Consider the following 24,552-nt stretch of genomic DNA (forward strand, 5'->3'; position numbering starts at 1 on the left):
CCGAGAGTTGAACAAACTTACCATCAAGAACCGCTACCCACTACCGAGAATCGACGACTTATTTGATCAACTACAAGGCTCGTCTGTTTATTCAAAGATTGACTTACGTTCCGGGTATCATCAAATGCGGGTGAAAGAAGATGATATTCCAAAGACTGCTTTCAGAACACATTACGGTCATTACGAGTTTATAGTCATGCCATTTGGTTTAACTAATGCACCAGCTGTGTTCATGGACCTTATGAACCGAGTGTGTGGACCATACCTTGACAAGTTTGTCATTGTTTTCATTGATGACATACTTATTTACTCAAAGAATGACCAAGAACACGGTGAACATTTGAGAAAGGTGTTAGAAGTATTGAGGAAGGAAGAATTGTACGCTAAATTTTCAAAGTGTGCATTTTGGTTGGAAGAAGTTCAATTCCTCGGTCACATAGTGAACAAAAAAAGGTATTAAGGTGGATCCGGCAAAGATAGAAAATGTTGAAAAGTGGGAAACCCCGAAAACTCCGAAACACATACGCCAGTTTTTAGGACTAGCTAGTTACTACAGAAGGTTCATCCAAGACTTTTCCAGAATAGCAAAACCCTTGACTGCATTAACGCATAAAGGGAAGAAATTTGAATGGAATGATGAACAAGAGAAAGTGTTTCAGTTATTGAAGAAAAAGCTAACTACGGCACCTATATTGTCATTACCTGAAGGGAATGATGATTTTGTGATTTATTGTGACGCATCAAAGCGAGGTCTCGGTTGTGTATTAATGCAACGAATGAAGGTGATTGCTTATGCGTCTAGACAATTGAAGATTCACGAACAAAATTATACAACGCATGATTTGGAATTAGGCGCGGTTGTTTTTGCATTAAAGACTTGGAGGCACTACTTATATGGGGTCAAAAGTATTATATATACCGACCACAAAAGTCTTCAACACATATTTAATCAGAAACAACTGAATATGAGGCAGCGTAGGTGGATTGAATTATTGAATGATTACGACTTTGAGATTCGTTACCACCCGGGGAAGGCAAATGTGGTAGCCGATGCCTTGAGCAGGAAGGACAGAGAACCCATTCGAGTAAAATCTATGAATATAATAATTCATAATAACCTTACTACTCAAATAAAGGAGGCACAACAAGGAGTTTTAAAAAAGGGAAATTTAAAGGATGAAATACCCAAAGGATCAGAGAAGCATCTTAATATTCGGGAAGACGGAACCCGGTATAGGGCTGAAAGGATTTGGGTACCAAAATTTGGAGATATGAGAGAAATGGTACTTAGAGAAGCTCATAAAACCAGATACTCAATACATCCTGGAACGGGGAAGATGTACAAGGATCTCAAGAAACATTTTTGGTGGCCGGGTATGAAAGCTGATGTTGCTAAATACGTAGGAGAATGTTTGACGTGTTCTAAGGTCAAAGCTGAGCATCAGAAACCATCAGGTCTACTTCAACAACCCGAAATCCCGGAATGGAAATGGGAAAACATTACCATGGATTTCATCACTAAATTGCCAAGGACTGCAAGTGGTTTTGATACTATTTGGGTAATAGTTGATCATCTCACCAAATCAGCACACTTCCTGCCAATAAGAGAAGATGACAAGATGGAGAAGTTAGCATGACTGTATTTGAAGGAAGTCGTCTCCAGACATGGAATACCCATCTCTATTATCTCTGATAGGGATGGCAGATTTATTTCAAGATTCTGGCAGACATTACAGCAAGCATTAGGAACTCGTCTAGACATGAGTACTGCCTATCATCCACAAACTGATGGGCAGAGCGAAAGGACGATACAAACGCTTGAAGACATGCTACGAGCATGTGTTATTGATTTCGGAAACAGTTGGGATCGACATCTACCGTTAGCAGAATTTTCCTACAACAACAGCTACCATTCAAGCATTGAGATGGCTCCGTTTGAAGCACTTTATGGTAGAAAGTGCAGGTCTTCGATTTGTTGGAGTGAAGTGGAGGATAGACAGATTACGGGTCCGGAGATTATACAAGAAACTACCGAGAAGATCATCCAAATTCAACAACGGTTGAAAACCGCCCAAAGTCGACAAAAGAGCTACGCTGACATTAAAAGAAAAGATATAGAATTTGAAATTGGAGAGATGGTCATGCTTAAAGTTGCACCTTGGAAAGGCGTTGTTCGATTTGGTAAACGAGGGAAATTAAATCCAAGGTATATTGGACCATTCAAGATTATTGATCGTGTCGGACCAGTAGCTTACCGACTTGAGTTACCTCAACAACTCGCGGCTGTACATAACACTTTCCACGTCTCGAATTTGAAGAAATGTTTTGCTAAAGAAGATCTCACTATTCCGTTAGATGAAATCCAAATCAACGAAAAACTCCAATTCATCGAAGAACCCGTCGAAATAATGGATCGTGAGGTTAAAAGACTTAAGCAAAACAAGATACCAATTGTTAAGGTTCGATGGAATGCTCGTAGAGGACCCGAGTTCACCTAGGAGCGTGAAGATCAGATGAAGAAGAAATACCCGCATCTATTTCCAGAAGATTCGTCAACACCTTCAACAGCTTAAAATTTCGGGACGAAATTTATTTAACGGGTAGGTACTGTAGTGACCCGAACTTTTCCATGTTTATATATATTAATTGAGATTGATATTTACATGATTAAATGTTTCCAACATGTTAAGCAATCAAACTTGTTAAGACTTGATTAATTGAAATATGTTTCATATAGAGAATTGACCACCCAAGTTGACCGGCGATTCACGAACGTTAAAACTTGTAAAAACGACATGACGATATATATATGGATATACATATGGTTAACATGAGATTATGATAAGTAAGTATCTCCATAAGTATATTAACAATGAGTTATATACATATAAACAAGACTACTAACTTAAGGATTTCGAAACGAGACATATATGTAACGATTATCGTTGTAACGACATTTAAATGTATATATATCATATTAAGATATATTAATATATCATAATATCATGATAATATAATAATTTAACATCTCATTAGATATAATAAACAATGGGTTAACAACATTAATTGAGATCGTTAACTTAAAGGTTTCAAAACAACACTTACATGTAACGACTAACGATGACTTAACGACTCAGTTAAAATGCATATACATGTAGTGTATTTAGATGTATTAAAATACTTTTGGAAGAATTCAAGACATATATCAAAACACTCATACTTAACGAAAATGGTTACAGTTACTTTCCCATTCTTTTCTTTCATCAAGAATTCTAGTCGTAATTTTACCCGTATTATACACAGCTTCAAAACGTACTTACTATGGGTATATACCAATAGGAACTAGCATGTGATTCCACTCTTAATTATTTCATGTATGACTAATCAATTTTAACTTCTACCATGAGCTAGTCAACTAACTAGAACTCCTTTTAACCCCACTCACCACTCACCAATTACCACTCATCATTCACTCCATTTCACTTCCAATTCTCTTTCTAATTCTCTCTCAACACACACACTCACTATTATGAACGTATTTTTCCAGTATTTAATCATCATCTTCATCAAAAATTACTTCAAGAATCAAGCTATAATCATCAAAGGAAGAACACTTCAAGAACACTTCAAAAATCCCTTCAAGTTTACTAATTTACTTCCAAGCTTTCTAATCCATTCCAAGTAATCATCTAAGATCAAGAAACCTTTGTTATATACAGTAGGTTATCTTTCTTATTCAAGGTAATATTCATATTCCAACTTTGATTCAATTTCTATAACTATAAACTATCTTAATTCGAGTAAAAATCTTACTTGAACTTGTTTTTGTGTCATGATCCTACTTCAAGAACTTTCAAGCCATCCAAGATCCTTTGAAGCTAGATCATTTCTTGTCACTTCCAGTAGGTTTACCTACTAAACTTGAGGTAGTAATAATGTTCATAACATCATTCGATTCGTATATATAAAACTATCTTATTCGAAGGTTTAAACTCGTAATCACTAGAACATAGTTTAGTTAATTCTAAACTTGTTCGCAAACAAAAGTTAATCCTTCTAAATTGACTTTTAAAATCAACTAAATACATGTTCTATATCTATATGATATGCTAACTTAATGATTTAAAACCTGGAAACATGAAAAACACCGTAAAACCGGATTTACGCCGTCGTAGTAACACCGCGGGCTGTTTTGGGTTAGTTAATTAAAAACTATGATAAACTTTGATTTAAAAGTTGTTATTATGAGAAAATGATTTTTATTATGAACATGAAACTATATCCAAAAATTATGGTTAAACTCAAAGTGGAAGTATGTTTTCTAAAATGGTCATCTAGACGTCGTTCTTTCGACTGAAATGACTACCTTTACAAAAATGACTTGTAACTTATTTTTCCGACTATAAACCTATACTTTTTCTGTTTAGATTCATAAAATAGAGTTCAATATGAAACCATAGCAATTTGATTCACTCAAAACGGATTTAAAATGAAGAAGTTATGGGTAAAACAAGATTGGATAATTTTTCTCATTTTAGCTACGTGAAAATTGGTAACAAATCTATTCCAACCATAACTTAATCAACTTGTATTGTATATTATGTAATCTTGAGATACCATAGACACGTATACAATGTTTCGACCTATCATGTCGACACATCTATATATATTTCGGAACAACCATAGACACTCTATATGTGAATGTTGGAGTTAGCTATACAGGGTTGAGGTTGATTCCAAAATATATATAGTTTGAGTTGTGATCAATACTGAGATACGTATACACTGGGTCGTGGATTGATTCAAGATAATATTTATCGATTTATTTCTGTACATCTAACTGTGGACAACTAGTTGTAGGTTACTAACGAGGACAGCTGACTTAATAAACTTAAAACATCAAAATATATTAAAAGTGTTGTAAATATATTTTGAACATACTTTGATATATATGTATATATTGTTATAGGTTCGTGAATCAACCAGTGGCCAAGTCTTACTTCCCGACGAAGTAAAAATCTGTGAAAGTGAGTTATAGTCCCACTTTTAAAATCTAATATTTTTGGGATGAGAATAAATGCAGGTTTTATAAATGATTTACAAAATAGACACAAGTACGTGAAACTACATTCTATGGTTGAATTATCGAAATCGAATATGCCCCTTTTTATTAAGTCTGGTAATCTAAGAATTAGGGAACAGACACCCTAATTGACGCGAATCCTAAAGATAGATCTATTGGGCCTAACAAACCCCATCCAAAGTACCGAATGCTTTAGTACTTCGAAATTTATATCATATCCGAAGGGTGTCCCGGAATGATGGGGATATTCTTATATATGCATCTTGTTAATGTCGGTTACCAGGTGTTCACCATATGAATGAATTTTTATCTCTATGTATGGGATGTATATTGAAATATGAAATCTTGTGGTCTATTGTTACAATTTGATATATATAGGTTAAACCTATAACTCACCAACATTTTTGTTGATGTTTAAAGCATGTTTATTCTCAGGTGAATACTAAGAGCTTCCGCTGTTGCATACTAAAATAAGGACAAGATTTGGAGTCCATGTTTGTATGATACTGTGTAAAAACTGCATTCAAGAAACTGATTTCGATGTAACATATTTGTATTGTAAACCATTATGTAATGGTCGTGTGTAAACATGATATTTTAGATTATCATTATTTGATAATCTACGTAAAGATTTTTAAACCTTTATTTATGAAATAAAGGTTATGGTTTGTTTTAAAAATGAATGCAGTCTTTGAAAAACGTCTCATATAGAGGTCAAAACCTCGCAACGAAATCAATTAATATGGAACGTTTTTAATCAATAAGAACGGGACATTTCAACCTCCACCCATACGTCCTTAGCGAAGTGGTTGAATGTCAGCGAAACGAGCTTGCTGAGGGCGTCAACCTTTTTGTTCATTGAACGCGGCACTTATGTGATTGAAAAAGAATCGAACTTGTTGGCTAACTCTTCCGCCAGTTTCAAATATTTTTGCATCACAGGGTCTCTGGCTTCGAACGTTCCGTTCAACTGATTTGCCACCAGTTGTGAATCAACCGCCACTTTTAGTGCCGTAATACCCATCTTTTCCGCGATATGTAACCCGGAGAGCAACGCTTCATACTCCGCTTCATTATTGGAAACAGAGAAAGCGAAGCGCAAAGCGTAGGTGTGTTCTTCTCCGGTAGGGCTTGTAAGTATCAAGCCGGCACCGGCCCCGTCTGAGCTTGACGCTCCGTCAGTGTGAAGTTTCCACGTGACGTTTTGGGGTGCCGTTTCGTTTACAACTGTTGGTGTTTCGGAATTAATGAATTCTACCATGAAGTCGGCCATGATTTGCCCTTTGATAGCGTTACGCGGCTAGTAGCTAATTTCATGCTCCCCGAGTTCGATTGCCCATTTTGCCATTCGGCCGGAGATCTCCGGCTTGCTTAAAACCTGCTTGATGGGCGTATCTGTTAGCACCAAGATGTGGTGCGCTTGAAAGTATCACCTCAGCCTCCTTGCAGTATGAACTAATGTGTAAACCAGTTTCTCGACTGGGTTATATTTAACCTCACCGTGCTGCAAAACCTTGCTGACAAAGTATACCGGCATCTGGGTTTCGTCGTGTTCCGCAACTAGTACCGAGCTGATTGCTTCAGCTCCCGCTCTAAGTAAACAGTTAAAGTTTCTCCTGAACGAACACTTTACCCGGTACCGGAGCGGTTAACGTAGGTAGGGTTTTGATGAACGCCTTCATCTCTTGGAACGCGTTTTCTGCTTCCGGCGTCCAGTCAAAGCTTTTGCCCATGGATGCCTTCAACACCTGAAAGAACGGTAGAGAACGCTCTGCGGCCTTCGACAAGAACCTAGACAGTGCCGCCAACTTCCCGTTTAAGCTTTGCACCTCTTTTTTTGTACGCGGTGATACCATCTCATCCACGGCTTGAATTTTTTTTAGATTTGCTCTGATACCGCGTGGCGTCACAACATGACCAAGAAAGCTACCCTCCTCGAAGCCGAAACTGCATTTCTCCGGTATGAGTTTCATATTGATTTTCCTCAAGGAGTCGAACATTTCTTGGATATCTTTAAGGAGAGACGGTTCCGTATGGCTTTTGATTACGATATCATCAATGTAAGCTTCGACGTTGCATCCTATCTAGTTCTTGAAGGCAGTGTCTATCACCCGTTGATATGTTGCTCCAGCGTTCTTTAGCCTAAACGGCATCTTAGTGTAGCAAAAAATGCCATGATCAGTATGAAATGCCGTCTTATCCTCATCTCCTTCCGCCATTTGAATCTGATGATACCCTTTGTACGCGTCGAGGAAGCATTTAAAGCGGTACCCGGCAAGGATTCGACCTTTCAATCTCCGGTAGCGGATAGTTATCCTTTGGGCACGCCCTGTTGATATCTTTGAAATCAACGCACATGCGCCACGCCCCGTTGGCTTTCTTGACTAGCACCGGGTTGGCTACCCAAGTTTGGTAACGGACTTCTCTCAATATGTTGGTATCAACAAGCTTCTCTACCTCGCTACGGAGGAATGTGCTTCTTTCTGGTGCCATTCCTCTCTTTTTATGTCGTACCGGCGTTAGGCTTGGATTTGCGTTTAAATGGTGTTCCGCCACCTCCCTTGGAACTCCTATCATGTCTGACTCTTGCCAAGCAAAAATATCGGCGTTGTTGGACAGTAAATCGCATAGAGCACTCTTAGTTTCCTCCGAAAGGGTGCTACCGATTTTAATGACTTTCTCAGGAAACGTATGATTGATCATGACACCCCCTTCGCAATTGACAGGTGCCGACTGCACAACCGGTTGACTGATATCAGCGCAGACTTGAGCGCGGTCTGAAAACAATGTTGCTATGCCTGCCCTTGTGGGGAACTTCAGCATACCGTGAACTGTTGAAGGTATTGCGCCCAAATCTTGGAGCGCCGTCCGTCCCAAAATCACATTGTACTTGGATTGGCTACGAACCACTACAAATGTTAACTGCACGGTGCAGGAACGGTATTCATCTCCTAACGTCACGTCGATAGTAACACGCCCTAAGAGCCAAGTCGTTTCACCTGTGAATCCCGCAATGGGGTGCAACGGGGGTTTAACCTTGTCCCTCACGTCCTGTGGTAACTGCAAAAAAACAATGTTCATAGATGACATCCACAGCGCTACCCGTATCGATATAAATACATGATACCCGGCAACGTCCGATTGTTACAGTGATCGTTAACGGTAGGTCCATTGGGCAGATCTTCCAAAATGCCGGGAACGTGATAGGCGCGCATTCCCAATTTTCAAGCGCTTCGGCCTTCCTTACGTGACCCGAGTGCCACATCTGAATCATGTGAATGTGCTTTTCCGGCACTTTATCTTTTCCTTTCTGCCACGCCAACTTCTTGGTTACGGATCCTCCTTTGCTCGAAGGTTTTAAGTGGTTAAACTCACCTAACTTTAGCCTCTCAATTATGACCTTTTTTAGTTCACGGCAATCGTCAACGTCATACCCCTTATCTTCGTGAAAGATACAGTATTACGTTTCGTCTACCGCGAAGCGCGGTTTTATAGGCTTGGGTGGAAGGAAGTCTCTGCTAATCTCCTTTGTTGCCAGAATTTCTTTTGGCATTTTAGATAGTGACCTTATTAAGCTTTACTCCTCAGGTGATAGCCTTTTAGACCCGTAACGTTCGTACGGGCGGTAATTATGGCGGTTTCTAGACTTATGATTGGAACGTCCGTAGCCACCACCGCTACTTCCGCCGCTACCCCTATGACTGCTATTTGCGTGACCCTTACCGTTGCCTTTGTCATCTCTATCGTTGCGGTCGGTTGTTTTGTGTTCACCGACGGCGGCGTCAGCGAACTCCTCTAAACGCACGTAGTCTCTCACCATCCTTACCGCCTCAACGAACGTTTTTGGCAACTTCCGTCGCATCGCCTTCACTAGAGACAAATGTCTGACTGGCAGATTGCCATGATGTACGCGGAAATTTTCCGCGACTCCGGAAAGTCCGGGATTTTTTGACATTCCGCCGTGAAGCGGGAAGTAAAACTCATCAAAGACTCGCGTGACCTCATCTTGATGATATGCGCGTCCAAATGGGTCAATTCTGTACGTTTAAAATTCTGGAAGCGTTGTACGAACTTGGTTCTAAGGTCCGTGAAGCTGGTAATACTCAACGCGGGCAACTTGGCAAACCACTCACGCGCGGCGGACTGAAGCTGTCCCGGAAACATGTGGCATGCCGTAGGGTTATCCCAGTGTTGCGTCTTGACAGCGTGCTCAAACTGCTGCAGAAAGTCTTCCGGATCCGAGCTACCATCATACATCCCTAGTGTAAGGGGGGTAGTAAGGACGGCAGGCAGCGAATGGGTAGCTATTTCTCTGGTAAACTTCTCTGACGTTGCGGAAATTTTGAACGAACGTTTAACGTTGTCCCCCATCATAGCATACCAGTTATTCAACATATTGTCCGCCACGCCAGGCTGCTCGACCTGAGCACTCATAGATTCCGGTGCGGCAAGGATCAAATTATCAATTAGATCCTTGCGTGCCTCCTCCCTAGTTTTGTCAGAACTCTTACCGGTCCCCGACACCAAACATGTTGAGATACGGGGTTGTGCCTTCGACATACCGGTAGGCCTTTCGGCGCCTTTGGGCATGAGCGAGGGTAAAACGAATCCTCCCTTTGCCAAGAAGCGTATAGCTTCCTCGCCGTTAATGGGTTTGAGCTGGTGTACGTTTTCCTCTGGAGTTTCCGTCTCTTCAGAGTCACGTTGATCAGCTTCCTTCTCGTCGTCATCAAACTGCAAACGGGTTCCCTTATTGGAATCATTTGAAGTTTCGTAAGTGCTATCGTCATTAGGTTTGAAAGGGTCATATGGTTCTTTGCCATTGTTAGTAGCTGATTGTGGGTTGGAACCTTCTGTCATCTTGCTATGAAAGCGTTGATTAGTCGGGTCCCATGGATGGCGCCAAATGATCAACCCAAAATTTTTCGGTCTGAGTGCAAGTGAATTAAAAAGGAAATTTAACCTTTGGAAGGGGTTCCTACGGTTAAATGGGAGATGGATGTGGTGATGTTGTTTGTCTTTTTTCGAGCCTCCAAGGTAAGCTATGGAAGGTTAGTGTGTGTGAAATGATCAGTTGGTCGATTGGCCATTAAATGAGGCCAAAGGATGCTATTTATAGATAATAAATGACGGTTTTGCATGATAGCCATTATAATAGCACCCACGATTTGTAACTGCCACTAGAACCTCCTAATCAAGCCTACAACCTATTCCACGTTCCTGAAATGTAGGGATGTGGTCCAACTCAGCAAGAGAAAATTGCGCGGATAGTCCCTGTGGTTTGTAGCACCCAGCGTGGATAGACAAAGTTGGTGATTTGAGTGTGGATAGTCCCTGTGACTTAAAAGTGGATCAAGGATAGCACAGTTCACTAACACTGTTAATTTTTTCAGTTAAAACTGAATATGTGTCAAGCATGTGAGGGTAAATTCGTCATTTTACGTACCTTCTACCCCATTTCATATCCTTTATCATTCATCATCTCTTTCATGCTTTATTTTCAGATCTGTAATCTAAACCACAATCAAATTAGCTTAAATTAACTATATGCATTTCAATAGATACATACATATATTATGTATATCAAACACACACAAAAATGTAACAACAACAAAGCAAAAGAATCAGCAAGACCCATGGTTGGCATTTTCAATTTCAAATTCAGATTTAAGTTCGAAATTCAAAAGAAGTCAAAGAATTAAATTATGGTTGCATAATCCAGAAATTAACAATCCAAAATCTAAACCAAAATCTAGAATCAGTAAACCTTCAGCAAAAAGGTAAACCTTCAACAACCAAATTAACAACGAAAGAAGAATGCTGAAATAGTAAACCTTCAACAACCAAATTTAAACCAAAATCCGTTGCTCCCAAAACCTCAAACGACGTCGTTTCTCGTAGCGGAAATGAGATCCAATCACCACCAGCAGCACCTGAGGTTGAACGTATGGTAATTAATGATTCAGAAACCCTAATTCGTGTTTCAAATGAAGACCAACAAACTAGCATCATCAACAACAATAAACAGTTGTGGAACAAAATTAGTTCTAGAGCTCTTCGAAACCCTAGGTTTATCAATAATCAAATTTCAATTGGAGAAACTGCACAGCCGGAATCGGAACCGGTAGATGACTAAATTGAATCGGGTTTAATATAGCACTTCAATCTTGTTGATAAAAAGATTATGATTTGGGGGATTCATAATGAATTTTTTGAGTATTATATTTTGAACGTGGAAAAGGGTGTAAGTTATTAAACTTGCGTGCCGAATATCAGAGTTTGAGAACGTGAAGACTAAGATCGCCGCCGTATGTGGTGGCCGGAAAATTTTGCGGTGGTGATATGTTAGGGTGGGTTTGACCTTGAATTCAAGTATGAAGTTGTTGGGCAGTTGATATATCGAAGTCATGGGGAAAAAATTGAGAGTTAGGTTTTATGTTTGGGGAAGAAATTTGTTGCAGGTTGTAAATGTAAAAGACATTCGATAGTACAACACTTTTTTAGATCTCAAGTTTGGTTACAACCCAATTTAGGGTTTTAATTTAGGGTTATGTGTTGATTTTGTGGAGAAGTGTTGATTTTGACGAAAATACCCTCACATGCATAGCATTTGACTAGATTTTAACAGAAAAGTTAACAATGTTAGTGAACTGGGCTATCCTTGATCCACTTTTAAGTCACAGGGACTATCCACACTCAAATCACCAACTTTGTCTATCCACGCTGGGTGCTACAAACCACAGGGACTATCCGCGCAATTTTCTCACTCAGCAATACCAAGTCAACCTTAACAGTCCATCACGTGACCCATGGCGTGACGGTAGATTGAGCATGAGTTGAACGTTTACTGGATATTACGTGTGTTACACGTGATACAGCATTAGGTTCCCGACAGGTTCATGTGCTAGACGTCATGCGTTGCACGTGACGTCACTCATGGCGTGACGTACGTCATTAGTTTACGTGACACATATACGCACCTACCTATACTCCATGTGCTTTGATGCCCTATTATCCGAATAGATAATGTGTTGCACACAAAAAAGTGCCACTAGAAGTGAAACCACTAAAACCGTTTAGTGGTACTTTTTAAATGTGCTTCTGCAACTTTATAAAGTTTTGGTGGCACTTTTTCTTAAGTCTCAATAGACTTATTAGTTTGTGGCACATTCTTATTCTTAATGCCATGTAAAACATGTTGATATCAGGCCATTCAACTAATTCAACTAGAATTTGTGGTATATATTTTACACAAAAGCACAATATCATTTATTTACCTTAACATTGGTCTTTAATTAATTCAATAGACGAATAGATTATCCATTAATAAGGAACAAATACGATATGATACAAGTGAGTTATTCACTATCAATGTCAAATAAATAGATACAAATGCCAAGCTAAAGTCGTAACAACTTGAAGTGTATTATAACGAGAAGATATGAAATCATAAACTAGGTAACAATTACGTCTCCGGAAGAAATTTGAAACTTTGTCATAGAAACTCGTTCTCCGAATACATTGATTCCAACCTAGCATTGATGCAAAACGAATTATGTAAGTTTTCTATAGGGTTAGGCTTTTGTTGTGGGATCCAACCTATTAAACATCACTGAAAGAAAATGGAACAATTCAGTACACGATAACAATAGTGTTATTAACACCTAGACATAAGATGATGAAACTTAATTAGATTCTCAGAAGTGATATATTTTTTTTTTACTTAATTCACCTTCTCATTAGTTCAATTCCTTGTGTTGGTCTACGTTCCTTCCTTTCTCAAATTATCGAGATGAGATAGTGTGTTGTAACTTGAATTCAAATAACTGAGTAATCTGTTTCCACAAACTGCATACAAATGAAGAAACAACCCCATTAATACATGACTAAACCTCAACTTACATCTCGTATTCATTTAGGATCAAACTAAAAAACTGCACACAAACGCGAGTGTGTGCAAATGATGAGTGTCGTTGAAATAAATGATACACTGATGCAAATCTTGTCGTTAAAAAAAATAATAAAAATAAAAAATAAAAAAAGATTATTAATCAAAAGAAATGGAAAGAAATCTAAGCTGAAAAATTGGGTACGAGGCAAAACGGAATTACATTGAAATTTTATTGATGATGGTGGTGGTGGTGGTGGTATTTAGACTATTTTTAATGTTGATGGGTGATAGGGTATTTTTGTGGAGTATAATGCTGATGTGACAAGTGTGATGATGTGATGACGTGATAGAGTTTGTAATGGGATTTGAGTGATGAAGTGTGATAGAGAGTTGGTCCCACCCTTTTTAATTATTATATTACTTTTATTTTATTCATTAAATTATAAATAAATTTATCTAATTTGTGATTGGTTAAAGTTTTTATCACGCATAAAAAGCTTCATGTGATGCAAGCCTCGCGCTAACATTTTTTTAGCTGGGTGCCGCTCCATTATGGCGTGATGGGTGGAGTGATGCTCCAAAAACCCACCATCACGCATGCGTTGCTTACAGAAGTAAACAACAAACCGCGAGGTGAATCAATTCTAAATGCCTCCCAAATTTGATTAGGAATTTTAAAGTAGGTTTTGTTTTTGGGTATGGGCTAAACCATTGGGTTTTTAGGCGAATGTTTATGGATTACTCCAGCTAGGGGTGTGCGTGGTACGTTTCGGACCAAAGTTGTTCGGTTCGGTTCCGTCCCGAATCTCAATTTGAAGCAAAAAATGGACCGAGGACCGTACCAAATATTATCGGTTCGGTTCGGTACGGTACGGTTCAGGTATTTTTAGCGTTCTATTCCGAAGACCGAAAATTCGTAAAATTATGGACCAAGGACCGGACCGAAAAAGCTCGGTTCGGTTCGAAATCGGTTCGGTACGATACGGTCTTCGGTTCTTCCACACCCCTAACTCCAACCTCTAATCAATCTTTTTTTCTTTTCCTTTTTAATATAGTTTATTAATTATCCACTACTATGATTGAGTAAAAATACCATATAACACCTTTAATATATGTACATAAAATAAAAAGATAGAATAAAAGTTAAAGATAATATTATAAAACTAACAAAGAGTACATTAATGATGTTTATTAAAATGTGTGTTTATACCCGGTGATGATAAAATTGATACATATGGAGCATTATTTAATCATGCATAAGAAAAATATTTGTAGAAACTTCATTTTTTTTAAAAAGAGCACATGTTCATTAATTAGAGGCATGCAAGAGCGTGCTATGAACGTTACAACGATATAGAGATTTTCTCTATGCACCTTTAATTTATCAATTACGTCCAACCTTATTAGGTTACCAAGCTACCTGGTTGTTGCTTTCGGTTAGGGATAACATCGGGTCGGGTTCCCATTTACTTATATACTATCAGATTTCTAAACGGGTATATACCCGATTAGTCATTCTGTATCTATTTTTTAAAAAGTTACCAAATCAAAATATTAAAAAATAACTTAACTACTTCACGTTTAAAGTATTATAAAATATTACATACAAAAAGTTGATTGAAAGTTTTTAAAATACTTAAATACATAAAGTATATAAAATATCACATCTCGAAAAGTTATTGTACATAATTATATTGAATAAAATTTTACTCGTTTTTAAAACAAATAAGAGAAATCTTTCATACATTAACAATATAATACTAAAACTAAAATTTTATATAAAAATTATTATTAAAATTCTTCGGGCCGGTATACGGGTATGCGGGCCGGGTAAACGGGTTTGTATTCAAAACCATACCAGAACATGAACCCGATTTTTTTTTTTTGTAACTATCCCCATACCCTGCCCATGACCCGACGGACTCGGGTCAGACCGGACCCAATTATAACGGGTTTCGGGTTTCCCCATCTGGTACGGGTTATTTTGTCATCCCTACTTCCGGTCTTTAAAATCACCTAGCCTATTTTAGTATTACATTTCCTTGATCAGATATTATTTACTATGTTCAAGTTATTTAACTACACAGGATTGTCTGAATGGTCACCGAGTTGTCCAATGAAGCACACCACACTGGTTCAATTCCTGGTAATGTCATATTGTTCAAAAAATGAGTGTGACTAGAAGATGTGAATAATGAGCAATTCATCCGGTACCATGTTTCACGCTCGGGATGCTTGATTATATGAGGTTTTACCTTCTATGGGGGAGGCAATGTGCTTGTTCATATGAGAGTTTCATCGCTTACAAAAAAAAAAAAAAAAAAGGTTTTTTAGGTCAATATAATTCAAAAATATATTATCATTACTCAATTCAATCATATATATATATATATATATATATATATATATATATATATATATATATATATATATATATATATATATATATATATATATATATATATATATATATATATATATATATATATATATATATATATGCACTATTTTTAAACAGCTGGATTTAGTGGATATACATTTAATCGGGTTAGCATTCTCATCTCTATCTCTACTACTGCTAAACGAAAACTAAAGATAGATAATGACTCCAAATATGACATATAGTGATAACGAGGGTATCAAGATAATTTGACATGTCCGTTATTAGTATTAGTACATATGTATAATAATCTCATTTTATTTCATACTCGTACAATATTAATTTAACTTTTAAGGAAATGTAAAGAGAAATAATTCAATATTATTTATCTTTAAATTTTTTTTTTTTTTTTTTTTTTTTTTTTTTTTTTTTTTTTGGGTAATGGGTATTTTCCCGGTAAATTTTATTATATCACAAAAAATGTTACAATACAAAGTAAAGCGCTAAGAACCCAAATAAGGCGCGCTCACAGCAACAAGCCAGGCGATATAACATATTTTAATAACGACATTAAAAAATTAGAAAGCATCCGTAGAAAATTCATGTGGAACTCTTTTGACAAGAAGGGGGTATGCTGGACTAGTTGGAAGAAAACAATGACGGATAAAAAATTTGGGGGTCTTGGGATTGGTAGTTCCAGGACGAAAAATATTAACCTTCTATGTAAGTGGTGGTGGAGATTCAAAGTAAAAAAAAACGTTATATGGCGAGATATAATATGTTCTATATATGCAGAAAATTGATGTCTTAATCACAATGATTGCAAATCCATCAGGAACCAAATACGAAAAAGCATCTGGAGCATTGGGCTGGAGATGGAAAAACTTAACATCACCTTTATATCCTCTTTTATTCGTAAAATAGGATCATGTTGTGAAACGAATTTCTGGACAGATCATTGGTTACCAAATGCTTCTGACTTCCTGAAAGTTTCGTTCCCAAGGCTTTTTGCAAAAGAAACAAACAAGCTGGTTACTATGGTAGAGCTTTCATCAAATGGCCCGAATGGTGTGACTGAAATTGGAGCTTGAACTCGGTTATTCGAGGAAGAACTAAAGACGAATTAGACAACCTGGAATCGGCTATTGCAAGTTTCCCTCCTCTTTCAAAATCTATAGACTCATGGCGTTGAATCTCAGCACAAACGGTATTTTTTCTGTTAAAAAACTCTCTTCGGTTTATGATCAGGTGTATCTTGGGTCAATTGGGAACGTTGCGGTTAGCAAATGGCTATCTTGCCTTCCAAAGAAGGTAAACGTTTTTATGTGGAGATTAAGTTTAAACAACCTCCCTCTAAGACAAAATCTAAAAAACCGTGGGATTGAGATAGTCTCGGATGTCTGCCCTTTTTGTAATATTGGTCAAGAAAATGGGGATTGTGTCTTCACAAGATGCAGATTCATAACTCCAATATGGAGAAGCTTTCATGACTGGTGGGGTAACGCAGGTCTGATTCCGAATGGTGTTCTCAATGCCTATAGCGCAGCAACCTACACATCCGGATCAAGCTTAACTGATATGGTTAATCTTGCAACAAGGTATTTTCTTATATGGCGATATGGAAATGGAGAAATAAGCTTGTCCATGGATCTCCTAATCAACGAGCTTCCATTTTAAATGAAGATATTATGGTAAGTGTGAAGGTTTTATCTCATCTTTGGATATCAAAACGCAGCAAAGGCGTCGAGCAAACTTTTGAAGATTGGAAGAACAAGCCGCTGGGATAATCTGGATCTTTTGAGATTTAGGAGTTTTTTATATGTTTCTTCCTCCTGGAGTTGTAGAGATGGTTCTCACTTATCTGCTGCGTCCTTATTTCGTTTTGATTTGCGTTTGTTCTTAAATTGCTTCTTGGTTTGCGTTGATCAGGCTCACTTCTTGTGGGGCTTGGAGTTGTATTTTCATTTCTTTTGGTGTTTAATGAAATTTTAGCTTTTAAAAAAAAAAAATTTAATAATAAAATAATAACAAAAAAAACGACATCAAAAATTTGTTTAAGTTAAAGACATACGTGAATTCTTATCAATTTATTTATCACACAAATCGTGCCCCTAAATATACTAATAAAATAAGATAAGATCAAATTACCCTCTAACGACATGTCAAAAGTTTCCCCACACGTTTTCTTTTCTTTGTTCCTTTACGTACGCACTTTCATGAAATATAAAATAAAATTGTGCCACTAAAATACTCCGTATAATTTAATGACAATAATATAAAACGCCACTAAATTATATTTAAAAACACAAAATATAAGGTGCCTCTAAAATATATGTTAATATAATTATTCTTATTTTTTGTAAAAATATTAATATGGATATATATAATAGAACTGAGGTTCCGGTATGGGGAGTGATATGTACACAATTCACTTTTGTTATGTACACAATCATGGTGCTTTACAGTGTTGTATAGTACAACACTGTAAAGCATCATAGTTGTGTACATAACAAAAGTGGGTTGTGTAGGATCGTGTAAACAGGATTATACGATCAAATCTTCAATAACGAGTGCGGATTAACTCGTTATTGGGTTTAGTAATCAAAACACAATTAAAACTTATGATCTTAGTAAAGTAATCGACTTTAGAACGACTAAGATTGATCAAACCAAGTGCTAGGGTTGCTGGGAATCGGTTAGAACGTTTAAAGGTGTTTAGGATTCGTAACCTTAACAATGAACCCGAAATTCTCATTATATACACACAGCACGTGTAACCGTACGGTTGCACCTTGCAACCGTGCGGTTGCCCAGTCTACCCATACGGTTGCATACCTGCAACCGTGCGGTTGCATTCCAACAGTGAAAGTTAAACGTTAAAGCATTTCAACGTGATCGTAATGAACTCCGGGACTATAATGCACCAACAAACTCCCCCAGGTCCCAATTCATTTTCTTAAATAACAAAATATACTTTCACATGCAAAAGACAAATAACCACGCAATCAAACAAATTCACTAACAGAAAATTAAAACATTTACGTCATGTTATTACATCCATATCGAAATAAAATGAAAAATAAAACGTTCAAGTCCACAGTTCACAAAATCAAATTAAAAAGATAGACATTTAAGCATGAATATCAAACGCATAGCATCTGCGAATAGCCCGATTGAACTGAATAGCCTGCTCCGTATTAGGCAACTCATGAAAGATTGGGTGTCTCAGCAACACCTTGATATCTTCCTTACACAGATTTCTGAAACACCTCGGATCGATAATCCGAATATGGTCTAAGCTATCACCAGGATTATACAGCAAAATAACCGCTTCTTCAGTTCGCCCATCATAATACCACCATCGAAAACGATCACCAAAATTCTGTGGCATTTTACGAACTGGTGCATACTTCATAGTCTTGCACGCTTATACTTAACCACTCGAACCATGTTTCCCGTAACTTGATTGGTACGATATGAAACTTTCGAAAACTGCGGCTATAACACAGACCAACCGTACTTGAACTCTTTCTTTATTTTGAACTGCATCCACTCACCCCAACCATCTGTTTCCCAGTACAACAACTGTAAGCGAGCCAGTTCCATCATCTCAAAATATGGTAACGTTTTGAGATCGACGGCATGCTTGAAATAATCTACTCCATTTTCCCTTCTAACAGCAAAACAATTAAAATCTTTCAAATATGCCCAACTGAGAATCTTTCCTCCAATAACCTTTCCCGTTCGATCATAATATAACTTGTATTTTGGTTCCAATAGTACCTTCTTGAACCACGTCTTCGTACAAGAATTATGATATTCCCTCCATTCACGATTCTTCTATTTATTAACTGTCTAAAGATTCTCACTTTCTTTGTTAACACCTGAAGACTCACCTTCTTCAGCAGTTCGCTTCTCATCCACATTACGATTCAAAACTTCATCACTTTTTTGTTTGAATAGATTAGCAAACTCTGGTAAGTCATCTTCATCAACACTATTTCCAACATTCTCATCATCAGAAGCATCTTCAATGATGACTTCTTTAGCACTATCATCACATGTATGTCTATTTGCACGTGTACCAGCAGTATTCAGAGATTTCTCCGCCGCAATCAATTGATCAACCTCTATACCGAACATTCTAGCTATCTCTTTATCTGTCATTGTATGTACAATTTCCCCTTCCTCCACATCGTAGTTCAGCGAGCTAATCACTGTACCTTGATTGTCCAAGAAATATGTTAACTTATGAATATCAACAGACAGAGGTTTAGGAAAATGTACCTCCTAGATCTGACTTACCTTCTCAGTCCCCTCAGATGAAGGGTCTGAAGAAAATTCGCTTTCGGTGGACAGGAGATCATCATCTATATGCTCCATTTTCAAACGAATTGTCTCGTCTTGGCATCAGCCTCCAACTTCCCTTTAAACTTTCGATCACGACGATCTAAACGTCTAATCCTTTTAGCCTGTTTCTCCGTCAACTTCTTAAGTTCAGCCGCCTCCTTCTTTGATTTCGCTAGCTCAGAGGTTAAGGAGTCAACTTTGGCTTGTAACTCATTCAACACTTTCTTCTTCTCCTTATTCTTCTTTGATATATCATCAACTTTATTAACCGGACTGAGCACAGTGGCCTGAAGAGTCACAAAGGCAGGATCCACAGTCGCAAGAGTCAATGAACTACCCGCCTGAGTAGAAGCAGCGGGTGGTGGTGGAGCTTGTTGAGTTGGTTGTGTAGGTGGCACCGGAGGAGTCTGAGTTTGTTGAGTTGCAATTGGAATAGCAGAAGCACCACCCGAAGAATCAACAATCCGTCTAACATGACGTCTCTTCCTCTTCGGCCTTCTCAACGGTTCATCCTCAGCAACCTCTTTTCGCTTTAAAGACATCAATAACTCACCACCTTCCGTTACCTCATCCTCTAAACTGAAATTCTCTAATTCATCAGCAGTTCGACCAGAATGAGAACCAACCTCTACAACCTCATCTTCATCATCCGACTCAGTAAGAACCGGAGCGATATCTTCCTTACCTAAATCACCATCATCATTTCTCCACATCCTCGGATTATGACCTACATAGTCAGCTTTCAACAAGTGTCCAAACAACGGATGGTTTGGTGGAGCCTGCTTACCCTTGTAATTGATCATATACCTCACCAATTCATTTGTCATCACATTCAGCTTGATAAGGTCCGAATCCTCCTTGACAAGTTCATTATGTTGAGAATTGATAGCAAGCTGGAGAAATCGTGGATAAAGAAGATAAGGATCGGACTTGAACTTGAAGTTTTCGATCATGTAATCGAATATAACCCCAGAGAAATTAAACGGAAGATTCAGAATCAAAGCCACCATCATAGATTGCATCACGAAATTCAATTCATCGTGGCCCTCTCTCCTTGAGCTCAAACAGTGAACAATAACATGCGCCAAGTATCTAAAAGTCGGACAAAAACCCGACTTCAGCACCTTTGACTTTGTCAAATCCCTAGAATACTTGCATCTCTGAAGACAGCCTTTGACTAGTTCCATATTCAGTCTTGTTTTCATGTCCGCTGCATCATGGAAATTTAACAACCTCCTGATATGACCTTCAGTAACAAAAATGGGCTTACCTTGAACAACACTTTTAGAACATCAACTCGACGTTCACCATCCATAGTCTTAGACAACGTAGTATTATTCCAAAACTCACGCTGATGTGAAACATAAGCTGGCATATCAATAGAGATATCAGTGTAGATGCGAGATCGCTCAAGAAACTCCATGATCCCATGATAGTCAGCTAAATAATCAATCTTGTTCAAATTAGCGAGCATGTTGTTGTTGGGTCCCACCTGTAGTTCATTGTTATGCTCAGCAGCCTTCTTGGATCTAGACTTAGTAATCCTTTGAGGTTTAGACCTCTACTCAGCACGTGGCTGACCGAAACCAGAACCGGTAGCCTTGGCAGTAGGAACGTTTGAAACAGGAGTCCCAGACATAGCTAGATCTGAAATAAACAAGCACAATATCGCAAACACAAAAAACATTAGCCAAAAATCAAAATTAGGGTTTCTGATGTGTACTCGTACGGTTGTAGTGAAGTTAAACACGGTTGTAAGTGTAACCGTACGGGTGCAGGCCTATTCCACACGGATGCACCATTGCAGGATCAGATTCTGAATCTGCAGTGCAACCGTGCGGTTGCACTGAACAATACCCGGTTGTGTGTACAACCGTGCGGTTGCAGTTTGCAACCATCCAGTTGCATTCATCCGGACTGTTAGGGTTTTCATAACCCAAATCCTCTAAAACAAGTGTTGATCATTGAATCAATGATTGATAAAGCTAGTATAACCTCCGATAAACACTTTTAAAGTTACAATTTCAGTTATAACACATCTATAATCCCTGTATCGATCTAGAGTTCATTTAAACTTAAAACAAATCATAAGCTCATGATTTAGGAAGTTTGATTGTACCTGTTATGATGAAAATGACCAGAAACAAGACATGAACAAGAAAAACACGATCAAAAACTCCCCTTAGCAATATGTAAATTTTGATGATTTTTACACTTAGTGAAAATTGAAAGCACAAGCAACCCACGGTTCTGAGTTTGGGTATTTATACCCATCCTGCAACCATGCGGTTGCAGGTCTGTAACTGGCCACAAGTTGTGCAACTGTGCGGGTGCAAGGTGTACCCGTACGGTTGTACCTTAAGTCTAATTAACCCTTAAAACCTCTGTATTTAGGCGGTTACATGGTGTAACCGTGCGGTTGCATTGTGTAACCGTCTGGGTGCAAATTGAAATGTCCCGTTCTTATTGATTAAAAACGTTCCATATTAATTGATTTCGTTGCGAGGTTTTGACCTCTATATGAGACGTTTTTCAAAGACTGCATTCATTTTTAAAACAAACCATAACCTTTATTTCATAAATAAAGGTTTAAAAAGCTTTACGTAGATTATCAAATAATGATAATCTAAAATATCCTGTTTACACACGACCATTACATAATGGTTTACAATACAAATATGTTACATCGAAATCAGTTTCTTGAATGCAGTTTTTACACAGTATCATACAAACATGGACTCCAAATCTTGTCCTTATTTTAGTATGCAACAGCGGAAGCTCTTAGTATTCACCAGAGAATAAACATGCTTTAAACGTCAACAAAAATGTTGGCGAGTTATAGGTTTAACCTATATATATCAAATTGTAACAATAGACCACAAGATTTCATATTTCAATATACATCCCATACATAGAGATAAAAATCATTCGTATGGTGAACACCTGGTAACCGACATTAACAAGATGCATATATAAGAATATCCCCATCATTCCGGGACACCCTTCGGATATGATATAAATATCGAAGTACTAAAGCATCCGGTACTTTGGATGGGGCTTGTTGGGCCCAATAGATCTATCTTTAGGATTCGCGTCAATTAGGGTGTCTGTTCCCTAATTCTTAGATTACCGGACTTAATAAAAAGGGGCATATTCGATTTCGATAATTCAACCATAGAATGTAGTTTCACGTACTTGTGTCTATTTTGTAAATCATTTATAAAACCTGCATGTATTCTCATCCCAAAAATATTAGATTTTAAAAGTGGGACTATAACTCACTTTCACAGATTTTTACTTCGTCGGGAAGTAAGACTTGGCCACTGGTTGATTCACGAACCTATAACAATATATACATATATATCAAAGTATGTTCAAAATATATTTACAACACTTTTAATATATTTTGATGTTTTAAGTTTATTAAGTCAGCTGTCCTCGTTAGTAACCTACAACTAGTTATCCACAGTTAGATGTACAGAAATAAATAGATAAATATTATCTTGAATCAATCCACGACCCAGTGTATACGTATCTCAGTATTGATCACAACTCAAACTATATATATTTTTGGAATCAACCTCAACCCTGTATAGCTAACTCCAACATTCACATATAGAGTGTCTATGGTTGTTCCGAAATATATATATAGATGTGTCGACATGATAGGTCGAAACATTGTATACGTGTCTATGGTATCTCAAGATTACATAATATACAATACAAGTTGATTAAGTTATGGTTGGAATAGATTTGTTACCAATTTTCACGTAGCTAACATGAGAAAAATTATCCAATCTTGTTTTACCCATAACTTCTTCATTTTAAATCCGTTTTGAGTGAATCAAATTGCTATGGTTTCATATTGAACTCTATTTAATGAATCTAAACAGAAAAAGTATAGGTTTATAGTCAGAAAAATAAGTTACAAGTCGTTTTTGTAAAGGTAGTCATTTCAGTCGAAAGAACGACGTCTAGATGACCATTTTAGAAAACATACTTCCACTTTGAGTTTAACCATAATTTTTGGATATAGTTTCATGTTCATAATAAAAATCATTTTCTCAGAATAACAACTTTTAAATCAAAGTTTATCATAGTTTTTAATTAACTAACCCAAAACAGCCCGTGGTGTTACTACGACGGCGTAAATCCGGTTTTACGGTGTTTTTCGTGTCTCCAGGTTTTAAATCATTAAGTTAGCATATCATATAGATATAGAACATGTGTTTAGTTGATTTTAAAAGTCAAGTTAGAAGGATTAACTTTTGTTTGCGAACAAGTTTAGAATTAACTAAACTATGTTCTAGTGATTACGAGTTTAAACCTTCGAATAAGATAGTTTTATATATATGAATCGAATGATGTTATGAACATCATTACTACGTCAAGTTTAGTAGGTAAACCTACTAGAAGTGACAAGAAATGATCTAGCTTCAAAGGATCTTGGATGGCTTGAAAGTTCTTGAAGTAGGATCATGACACAAAAACAAGTTCAAGTAAGATTTTTACTCGAATTAAGATAGTTTATAGTTATAGAAATTGAATCAAAGTTTGAATATGAATATTACCTTGAATAAGAAAGATAACCTACTGTATATAACAAAGGTTTCTTGATCTTAGATGATTACTTGGAATGGATTAGAAAGCTTGGAAGTAAATTAGTAAACTTGAAGGGATTTTTGAAGTGTTCTTGAAGTGTTCTTACTATGATGATTATAGCTTGATTGTTGAAGTGATTTTTGATGAAGATGATGATTAACTACTGGAAAAATACGTTCATAATAGTGTGTGTGTGTGTTGAGAGAGAATTAGAAAGAGTATTGGAAGTGAAATGGAGTGAATGAT

The 24,552-nt window shown here is 37.3% G+C and overlaps 2 protein-coding genes across 2 annotated transcripts; one reads left to right on the plus strand and one right to left on the minus strand.

The window, feature by feature from the left end:
- Positions 1-5,954: 5,954 nt before the first annotated feature.
- On the minus strand, positions 5,955-6,356 carry LOC139842488 (uncharacterized). Its single transcript, XM_071832623.1, has one exon. It carries the CDS (start codon positions 6,354-6,356, stop codon positions 5,955-5,957), a length of 402 nt encoding a protein of 133 aa, XP_071688724.1.
- A 10,180-nt stretch (positions 6,357-16,536) lies between these two features.
- On the plus strand, positions 16,537-17,031 carry LOC139842490 (uncharacterized). The gene has a single exon (XM_071832624.1). It carries the CDS (start codon positions 16,537-16,539, stop codon positions 17,029-17,031), a length of 495 nt encoding a protein of 164 aa, XP_071688725.1.
- The last annotated feature ends 7,521 nt before the right edge of the window (positions 17,032-24,552 follow it).

Source organism: Rutidosis leptorrhynchoides, chromosome 4 (genome assembly GCF_046630445.1).
Source record: "Rutidosis leptorrhynchoides isolate AG116_Rl617_1_P2 chromosome 4, CSIRO_AGI_Rlap_v1, whole genome shotgun sequence".
NCBI lineage: Eukaryota > Viridiplantae > Streptophyta > Magnoliopsida > Asterales > Asteraceae > Rutidosis > Rutidosis leptorrhynchoides.